Source organism: Marmota flaviventris, chromosome 7 (genome assembly GCF_047511675.1).
Source record: "Marmota flaviventris isolate mMarFla1 chromosome 7, mMarFla1.hap1, whole genome shotgun sequence".
Taxonomy (NCBI): Eukaryota; Metazoa; Chordata; class Mammalia; order Rodentia; family Sciuridae; genus Marmota; species Marmota flaviventris.
In genome coordinates this window covers 91,667,892-91,678,795 of record NC_092504.1, presented here as the reverse complement: position 1 = coordinate 91,678,795, position 10,904 = coordinate 91,667,892, and the positions used below count along the sequence as shown (strand labels likewise).

Here is a 10,904-nt window from a genome sequence, read left to right as displayed (position 1 = left end):
AGACAGAAGGAAGTGACGTAACCCATCGGCTTCCGGTCCGCCGGATTATGAATGACGGGTGGCGCGGGTATTCTAGACGTCTTGCCTGTTGTTCTTTCTTCTCTCTGGAAGCGAGGCGGGCCGTGGCTCGCAGAAGTAGCATCGGCATCCCGGCTCCGGCCGGGCGGAAAGGCGCAGGCGGCAGGTGTCGCCGACACGCTCACGCACCCTCCCTGCCTGGCCGCGCCTCTGCGACCAGGTAAAGAGGGCGCTCTAGCGGCTGGCTCACTCGGCCCCCTCGACCCCTTAATCACCGTTCTTGCAGTAGGAGTTGAGAGGGTTGAGGATGCGCGGAAAGGGTGGGAAGGGCAAGGACTTGAAATCATTGTTCCAAAGTCTCTTCAACCCTGAGTAAACCTCAGACTTTCTGGCCACAATTCGTGAGGGTGCGCAGGTGGAGGGGTTTGTTCCCTTTAGCAGCTTTTTTTTTTTTTTTTTTTTGCGGTGTCCTGTTTCCCCAACCAGTTCTCACCTATTCTTTACCTATTGAGGTCTGGAGCAACTTCCAGTTGTTGGGGTTTGCGGGGCCGTTTGCTGTTAAGTGATTACAAGACTTCTTGGATCATGCTTTTAACTTTTGTCACTTAGTTTTCCATTGCAGCTCTTCCTGATTGGAGGAAGTGAATACTATTTAATAGTTACTCCACACGATATGCATCATTTTAAGACATTTATTCATGTCACACTATCAAAGCAATGTTTCTCTTCGGTTATTAACTTATATAGAAAATTTGTTTAAAATGCATAAAAGTTACTCTGGCTTCAAAAATGTTTTCTCATACATGTACTTCCCATTTCACCCCCTACCTGGTTTTGGATTTAGGTGACTTTTTTCCCTCTCTTTATTCTTAATGCCAAGATCTTATTCCTTATCATAAATTCTCGAATGGATGGTAACACTCAGTATTTCTCGTTCTAAATTATTGATAAAGAATAAATGAATAATTTCTGTGTTTTTAAAGCTCATCTGGAGAAAATGTTTACAATAGAAAATGCAAAAGCTTGCAAGAACTAGTGATGTGATAAATTTAAACATGTAAATATGGTCATTTAGATATTATGAAAATAAACTAATATTAAACACAACTGAGTGATTTGCTGTCATATTTAATAAATCAGACATTAAGCAATATTTTCTTAACTCCTGGGGGAAAGTATATGCTACTGATATGATTGCCCTAAGCATATCTGTTACTTGAAATTGTGTTTGAGTTATACCTGAAGACATCATATTAAGAAGCCTAACTCTTCAAGAACAAGACTGACAAAGTCTGAGATTTGAGAACTGTTTTATTAGTTTATTATTTTATTTACACTCCTATGTGTTTTCCCTACTTGAAACAAAGCCCAAACTTGATCTTCTGTAGGAATGGGCCCATTGAGTTTTGTTTTAAACATAGTTTACTTTGTAGCTTTTATATAGGGGCCTATGTGAAATAAGAATACTTAATATCCAATTTGCCTTTTATTAGCAACAATTTAGCAGGCCTTGCAACTAACAAGTTCTGAGGTTACCCATGAAGGTAGCCAACTGACATATTTGTCAATATGCACAGGTACCTGGTATATGTGTTTTTATCCATAAGTAATCAGGGTAGCCTACTGAATTCTGTTATGATTAGTACTTGGAATGCAGGGTTTTAAACTATATAGATCATAACAAGAACAGGTATGTTTGCTGTAGAAATTCAGTAATTTTTGTGTTGGGCTTGCTAATATTTTTAATCTTTTAAATATTTCATGCTGGGGATCCCTGTTAATTATGAGGTCAAGCTTAGCTGCCAGAATTGACTCCATGGCAACAGATGATACCCTGCTTCTCCAGAGAGATTACAAACTTCTTTTATGACTAGGGTTATAGTAAGTTCTTTTTTAGTTTAAAATTATTTTTGAAGTTCTAGCCCAGATAAGAAAGCAGTTAATTTTAATCATAGGATTTATCCTTTAGAACTTAACTATCTCCTGCCTCCTCTTTATATAATGTAATAAATGCTGGAAAAGTTCAGATTTCATTTTCCTTGATCTTTAATATTTAATATAATTAGCATTGTCTATCTTTGGAGAAGTAAGCTTTTCGTTTCTTTTTTTTTTTTACAGACTTGTATCATTGTAATAAAATATGATAGAATTTGAAAACAAATAGTGCTGTTTATGAAAGGTATAAAATATGAATTAAGTTCTAATTATTCAAAAAGCTGAGCAATTTGACATGAGAGAATTTACACAGGTTTAAATTTTAATCTTTAAAACAAGTATTTTTTGTACTTGTAAATTGTGTCAAACTACTTATTTTGTACAATATTGTTGGTTAATATGTGGACTTACAGAGTTTCCCATTTCTAGTGTACCATTTTATGACTCAGTTACCAAGTTTTTCCAGTATTTGATGGACAAAATACATAATATTCCCTACTTTTCCTGAGAAGATATTTTGGAATGTAAAGCAAAATTTGGATTTTTGTGCCTCAACATTTGTGCATTTCAATAATGTCAGTGGATAAAGAATTCAGAGATAAGTTATAAATGAATAATAGGGGCTGGGGAAATAGTCCAGTGATAGAATGCTTACCTAACATGTGCAAGGGTCTGGTTTTGACCAGCACTTGAGAAAAACAAAGAGAATAATAATAGCTGGAATTTAGAGACTTACTATATGACAGTCATTGTTTTGTTCTCACAGCACAATATATGATAGGTACTGTTATTAGTATTCTTATAAAGAGAAAATTAAGGTGAAGAAAAGTTTTATAGGTACTAAGAACCAGAATAGAGTTTGGCCAAGTGTCTGGGCTCTTATCCATTACTTTATAATTCTTATTGTATAAATGTTGTACTTGCTAGATAAGTATATAGAATCTACTTTAGATTCTTACTACTTTTGCCTAAATATCAATATAACAAAAATTTTTATAGTTTATTCAGAAGTTTGAGTGTATTCCAGTTATACTTTTTGTGAATCAGCTCACAAAGGTGATCTTGTTTTTTTTCTTATTAATTTGCCTTTACCCTTTAAACAGATGAATTTGAAAGAGAAAAAAAAAATGGCATCATAAAGAATGAGGCTTGTGTTTACCAAGAATGAATTTCTCAATAGTATTCTCAAGGTAGTAATTATTGCCATTAATTTGTATATTCATTCCTTATTCATTCCCTGAACTAAAATTTGAGCACTATTAAGTATTGGAGATAAGTGTCAGGTAATATGTGCTACAAAGGAAAAAAAAAAAAAAAGCTGGATAAGAAGCTAGAAAGTGATTGGGAGAGATTTTTCCATTCAGGTAGTCAGGAGAGGCTGCTTTGAGATAATTCTTATGCAGAGAAATCAATGAGATGAAGAAAGTGAGTATCTTGGACAGAAGCATTCTGAGCAAAGGGAATAGCAAGTACAAAAATTCTCAAGTGGAAGTGTTCCTGACATCTTCCAAGAACAGCAAAAACTATTGTTGAAAGGGAGTGAGAAAGAATAGTAGATGAGGTCAGAAAAGGATAGGTAGGATCTCATTAATCCCCATAGGCCATATGGGACATCTGGATTTTATTCTAAGTATCGGGGGAATCATTGGGTAGTTTTGGGCAGGGTCATGAACTAATTTATATTTTTAAAATATCACTCTGACTTATTGGAGAGTACAATAATATGTGGAGAATGGGGCTGAGGGGGGTTGTTAATAGGCTTTTTTTTTTTTTTTTTTTTTAGTAGTACTTTTAAGACTAGGTGATGACTTAGATTTGTAGTGGGAGAGGCAATGAGAAATTAAATTTAGTCTATATTTCAAAGGTAGACAAGTCAGGGTATGAGAGGAAAAAGCAGTTGAGCAGGATTTCAGACTTTGTTTTAAGTAGCTGGGTGAATGGTGTTTCATTTGACCAAAAACAGGACCAATAAGGAAAGAGGAATAGGTTTGGAAAAATATCAAGGTGGTGATGTCAAATAGAATATAGGAGTGAGTTCAGAGGAGAGGATATGGCTGTGGTATAAATATGGGAGTCAGATGATATTTAAAACTGGCACTGGAGATCACCTAGAACAGTGATGTCATAGTGTGAATTGTGTCCCATTAAGGGCGCATGAAATCAATTTATTGAATTAATAGCATTTTAAAAGAAAGAAAAAGTATGAACTAAAAATACCAGATTTATCCCACGTAGTAAAGTATTTTTTCCAAGACATTTTTGTTTTGTTTTTATTCTGTGCATAGTGATATTATAAAATTCATTTCTTATTGTGTGGCATGATCAAAAATTTGAAATCCAGTAATCAAAAGATTAAGTATAGAGGGCAAAGCCCTGAGCTTTGGGTCACTGACAGGTCTGAGAAGTATCCAGTAAAAGAAATCAGCAAGAAACTGCCCCAAACTTAATCCAGTACTGAGAATCATCAAATAACCCAATAGACCAGTCTTTGGAATGGAGTTTTTTGTTTTGGTTTGGTTTGGTTTGGTTTTTATACCAGGGATTAAAACCACAGATGCTTAATCACTGAGCTACATCCTGAACCCATTTTATTTTTTATTTTGGGACAGGGTCTCACTGTGATGCTAAGGCTGGCCTCGAATTTGCCATCCTTAGAGTAGAGATCTTTCTCAAGAGTTATTGAGACTAATACCCTCACTTAAAATAACAAAGTTTCTAATGATTTTCACTTTGGTTAAATTATTGCTTCAATAAAATTGCAATGGATTTCAATTTATAAAATTCTAAGTTTATATAATAGTACTATTTTAAAAAATAATTTTTAGTTGTAGATGGACACAATATCTTTATTTAATTTTATGTGGTGTTGAGGATCTACCCAGTCCTTACCCATGTGAGGCAGGTGCTCTACCACTGAGCTACAGCCACAACCCCTAATAGTACTATTTATATTAGAAAAATGCCTATTCTGAGTGTTTTCAAAGTTCCCCTTATAAATTCAATTATTTCCCTTTTTAATGAAAAAAAAATCACTGGCTTATAATATGCTGCATAACAAATTTTTTGGTATTCTCATATAGTGTATGACTTATTATGTAATATTTAGTTGCCAAAGAGCTTGTTTTGATTTTGAGCACAACACTTTTGAACTTTTTTTCCAGCTTATGGAGAAACATGCTTATTTTCAGTGTTTACTGTTCTCTCTCTCCCTCTCCCTCTCCCTCTCCCCCTCCCCCTCCCCCTCCTCCTCCTCCTCCTCCTCCTCCTCCTTCTCCTCCTTCTTCCTCTCCCTTTTTGTCATAAATACACATACACAAACATTTTCATGAAAACATGCCTGGAATTAAGTAGCAAGGAGATTTGATATTTAAAAAAACCTCTAAACTCATTTCCCTTTTTTATATATGAAACATTTTAATTGATCAAAGCCAAAGTCCATTAATTAGACTGAGAATGCAGATAAAGTCTAAATGCCTAAATTTTAAAGCTGTGATTAGTGCAACCATTTGAACTTGATTCTGAAGTAATGAAACTAATGGTTCATTTTTTTTCTTTTTAGTTATTTGTTCTTTCTGCAAGAAACACAAGCACATTCGTGTGTCCAGGGAAGAGCTGCACACATTACTAGCTCTGTTTGGCTTCTGAAGTTTGTGGTTTTGTCTTCTGCTTTTTCACTCCCTCTCAGGAGTGCTTACAGAGTGGCACATGTAAAAGCAGAGGCAGAGCAAATGAAACTATCTCTGTACATGGCAAAAATGTAATATGGTGTAACACAAGTCATTCCCAGAAGCCCTGGAGACCCAGAAGTTGCTTCTATTGTACCTACCTTCTTAAAGCTCATGATATATAATTAATGAACTTAGAAATTCTCAAGGTAGAAAAAGAAGAGAAAATGAATTTTGTGTGTGTGTGTGGTATTTGAACTTCTAACAAGAACTATGTTCTTTTTTGAAAAATTCAAGGCTCAGGGCAAGTTTTCAAAAGTTATGTAGCTGGGCGAAATTGGCACATGCCTGTAATCCCAGCAGCTCAGGAGGCTGAGGCAAGAAGGTCTTGAGTTCAAAGCCAGTCTCAGCAACATCAAGGTACTAAGCAACTCAATGAGACCCTGTCTCTAAATAAAATAAATACAAAATAGGGCTTGGGATGTGGTTCAGTGGTTGAGTGCCCCTGAGTTCAATCCCTGGTACCACCTCCCCCCAAAAAAGAAAGATATAAAATTAGTACAGATTTACTAAATATTTAAGATTTATTTTAAAAACATAATGGGGAGAAATTGCCCAAGGAGGGTTTTTTTTTTTTTAGCTCTAAGAGGTAAAAATTTTAGGTAAAAAAGATTAGGTAAAAATTTTAATCTCCCAAGATAAAATAGCAACATCTATATTGAAAAATTATGTATTTATATACACCATTCACAGTACTTTTCCTTTGGGTATCTCAAAGTTTTGGATTTCATCATAGGCATTTTTATTTTATTTTGATGACATTTAATATTTATTAAGTGCTCTCAGTAAAGAAAGTTTATAGAATATGTGTAGAAGCCTATTTTCATACTTTTTATGTTCCTTAGAAAGTGGCAAATATAAATGTGTTCCCATCCCCCATCTCCATATCTTAATTCAAAAGCTTTAAAATAGCCTGGCATTTTTTTTTTAATAGAAAGTACTAGCAGGACTAGTTGTATAGTTACTATTTTTATACTGCTAAATAAATGAGGTAATTGATCATGTTTCCTTTAAATCTACCTTCTTAAAGCACTTAGGTATTTTCATTATAGTCCACTGTCAGGAGAATAATTCAAGAGGATTGACAAATTAATCAGCTGTAAATTTCGAGGGTAAACTCCTCAAAGAGATTTCCTAGAAAGTACGGTTGGTTCTTTTTACCTGTGAATGTTAACTTTAATAAATATCCTTTACTCTTTTGTTTTGAATGAAAGAGTTCTAGGTGCTCCCCTACCAAAAAAAAAAAAAATCAATCTTAGGGAGGATTGTGGTTTCCACGGGTTAAAAAATGATTGTTCTTAAATAATCTGTTTTTTCTTTCTTTCTTCCTTTTTGGGGGGGGGGGGGGGGGCGGAGGTGGTTCTGTGGATTTAAACCAGGCAGGAATACTTACCCACTGAACAACATCATAGTCCTTTTAATTTTTCATTTTGAGACAGGATCTCACTAAGTTGCTGAGCTTCTAAGTTGCTGGAGGGTAGCCTGGAACTTGTAATCCTCCTACCTAAATCTTCAGAGTTCCTGGAATTATAGGCATGTACCATTGTGCCCAGCTTTTCAGATAATCCTTTAATAAAGTAACCATGGTACAGATCTCTATGTTTCAACAACAAAATAACAGTATTCATGTTACCAAAAAGTTTTATAAGTGGGTACTTCACTACATTTCTTTGCTATAATGGATTATAAACGCTTTCATAGAAGAAAAAATATAGTTGAACCAAGAAAATTAATTAAACAGTGATGACTCATGCTTTTGATGAACAACAATAACAAAAATCCAGAGGAATATAGAGTATTAAACGAAAATTTGAAGGTTTTCTAAAATTAAGGGTACACTAACATTTCAAATGCACTTAAATGATAAAGTTGCATGTGTACTTTTTAAGGCTTTAAAACAAAACAATTTTTTTCCTTCTATATGCCATTTTCCTTTTACATACTTGTGTAGCCAATGGTTTTAAAGAGCACCATCTAGTGTCAGTTTTGGAATCACTATTTATGTATTAGAACATGGAAGATGCTGGATCCAGAAAATTTATGACTCAAGAAGTCTTGATAATTGACAGAACTCTTAAAGGAATAATTTGACCTCAAGTGTGTGTGTATGCATCTTTAAAACACCCTATGTATGTACTTATCCATGCATTCATTCAAAAATACTTTATTATATATAAATATATAGTATTCCCTGCTTCAGGCATAGTGGTTAACAAAACAAAATATCTACTCTCATGGATTATTCTAGTTAGGAGACACCAAACAAACAGTATGCTATAATTGTGATAAGTGCTATGGAGAAAATTAAAGCATAGAAATTTTCTGTTTTCAGGGAGAATAGGATTAGGATTTACAATATCAAAAAGAGTAGCCAGGGAAGGTTTCCCTAAGCAGTGCCTTTGAGAAATACCTTAAGGGAGTGTTCTAGATTCTGGAAACAACAAATGCAAAGGCCCCAAAGTAGGAGATGCTCCCAGAGTTTTTGTAGGAAATAACAATTTACTTTGGTTGGAGCAGTGAGCAATGAGGAAAGTTGATAAGATGAACAAAGAACACATGAAAGGAGATCTTTTAGACCACTGTAGGAACTTTGGCTCTTCTACCGGTAAACTTGGAAGACATTGGAGGGTTTGAACTGAGTAATGGCATTACTTCATTTTAAACAATCACTTTGGCTGCTGTTTTGACAATAGACTAGAGGGGAGGTAAGATGTAAAGCAAAGATAGGAAGCATTTGTTGTAATTCATAAAAGAGGTGGTAATGACTGGGGTCACAGTGGAAGCAATGGAAATGCTGTGAAATAATTAGATCCTAAATATACTTGGAGGATAGAGCTGCTAATAAATTAGTTATGGGGGTGTAAAGAAAAAGAGAAATTAAGAATATTCTATTAAAAAGCACTATAGTATGCTCATTTTAAAAGAAGTTGGTGTAAAAACTGCCTCCTGAGACTAGTTTATTTCACAAGTTGGGGGAAAGTTCTGGAAGACATTTCAGTCTTGAGAGACACATTCATGTAACATCACAAAGTCTTACTGATTTTCAGAACAGGATTTAAAACATTCATTTTTTAATTTTAGCTTCTGAATTATCAAATTCTATTCAAGGCCTATAATTACTTCAATTTATGCTTTAGGTGGCCCAATGAATGAAGAAAATGAAAGGCATTAAGAAAAGTCTTACAGAAGAATATCTATACCTGGACTTTTCTCACCAAACAGAAGGATGCATCTTTCCTCTTCATACAGCTGTGACTTTATTCTTGTTATCATACTGTGACTGCAAAATATTTAAAGTTTACTTAGTCCTCACCAGAGAAAGTACAGATATTGAACTACTTAGAGATGTGTTGTCCCAGGATGTTGAAATTCAGGTTATCTCAAAGGAGGAGCTCCCACCAATAGTCCAGAATTGCTGTTTACCTGCGGTGGTAGAACGACCAGACAATTTTTGTAGAGCAGGACTTGCTGTTGTACTAAGACACATTATCCAGAAATCATATGAAGCAGACCCTTCAAGGAAGGAAATTTTGGAACTTCTGGGTTTTAAAAAGACTTGTTTGAAAGCCTGCGCTGAAGTAAGTATAAGGTCTCTTGTTATTAAAACTACACAATGATAATAACATATTCACTTGACCATTTATTTTCACTTTCAGTTAGGAATAAAATTTATTTATAAACCCAGAGAACCAATGAAATAAAGTAGTCCTTCATGTATGTCAGTATTACACTGAAGTATTGAAAAATAAGAATTTGGATTTAATTTATGAAGCTTGAAGACATTTTTAAGAGAATAACTTGTTTTTATTCTTTATTTCAGTTAGATTGAGGATTATGTATTTTATTTTAATTTAATTTTATTTATTTTTCTGTTTTGCTGTATCAGGCAAAGTCTACTGCTGAGCCACGTCCCCAGAGCCTACTTAGAGAATTTTTAGTGCTTTGGAAGTCATGTGCTTTTGTTTTTGTTTTTGTTTTTTGTGTGGGGAGATGTATTTTTAAAAGTTTGGGAAGTAATGCTTATTCAGTAAGAGGACACAGCCTTGCAAAACCTTCATTGTTTAATGTTTTTCATGTCTGAAGCACTGTACTAATATCTCCATAAAGCATAAAACGTAGCCCAGGGATGATTTGCACCAAGACTTAAATGATCTAAACCAGTGTTATTTCTCAATAAGAGTTATTTTTGTTCAAGTTATATTGAGAATGAAGAATCCTTTCATTTCTTATTTTGTTTTATAGGTTAGTCAGTGGACCAGGCTATGTGAACTCACCATCCCATTGGCTATTGAGAATTTTCTCAGAGAGTCTTCTGACCAACTCCCAACTATACCTATGGAAGTACTACAGCTGGAGAAGAAGCTTAGTGAACCTGTTAGAGTGCACAATGATGACAAACTCCGAAGGCAGAAGCTAAAACAACAGAGGACTGCTGGAGATAAGCCTGCCCTTGCTAAGGGAAAAGCAAAGAACAAGGTCCAAACACAGGAAATATCTGAAGAGTTGGACTCTTCATCCAAGAGTCTGGAATTGAACATGGCATTCTCCAAGCTCAGAGTGCAGGAGGAACCAGTTACTACCAACAGGGAGCCTTCTCACATAAGGAAAGCAAAAGCCTCTGACCTTCCACCTCTGGAACATGTATTTGCAGAAGGGCTTTACTTCACTTTGGCAGATATTGTGCTTATGCCCTGTATCCATCATTTTTTGGTAAGATTTTATCTAAAGTGTTTATGTTTCTTTGAGTTTCAATCTATGAATCTGCTTAGTTTGAATTCCAATTCTATTAAATCATTATGTTCTGAGCAAATTGTTAATATCTGTCTCCATTTCTTTTTATCTTTAAAATGGAGATAATAAGAACTCTTTGTTGTAATTTGGATCTTGACAGTCCCCAAAAGGCTCATGTGTTGAAGGCTTCCCCAGGTTTCCCCAAGGGTGGAAACTTTAGGAATGTGGAGCTTAATGGAAGGAAGTTACATTACTAGGGGCACGCCCTTTAAAGTGTTGGAACACTGCCCTTTTCGGTCTCTATTTACTTCCTGATTGCTATGAGGTTAATAGGCCTCTTCTACTATGCGCTCCTGCTGTTATAAGCTATCACCACAGGCCCAAATTAAGAGGATGAAGTAACCATGATCTGAAATCTCAAATTGAGACAAAATAAACCTTTTCCCTATTAGTTGATTATCTTAGGTAGTTGTTACAGTTGTAACTCACATACAC

At 35.0% G+C, this 10,904-nt stretch overlaps 1 protein-coding gene across 1 annotated transcript in view; it reads left to right on the top strand.

The window, feature by feature from the left end:
* The first annotated feature begins 58 nt into the window (after positions 1 to 58).
* Gstcd (glutathione S-transferase C-terminal domain containing) overlaps positions 59 to 10,904 on the top strand; it is a 185,342-nt gene continuing 174,496 nt past the window's right edge. The window contains exons 1-3 of the mRNA XM_034636144.2: positions 59 to 238; positions 8,816 to 9,256; positions 9,921 to 10,388. Coding sequence (XP_034492035.2) covers positions 8,828 to 9,256; positions 9,921 to 10,388 — 897 coding nt within the window. The 5' untranslated portion in view covers positions 59 to 238; positions 8,816 to 8,827. The remainder of the gene's footprint in view (positions 239 to 8,815; positions 9,257 to 9,920; positions 10,389 to 10,904) is intronic.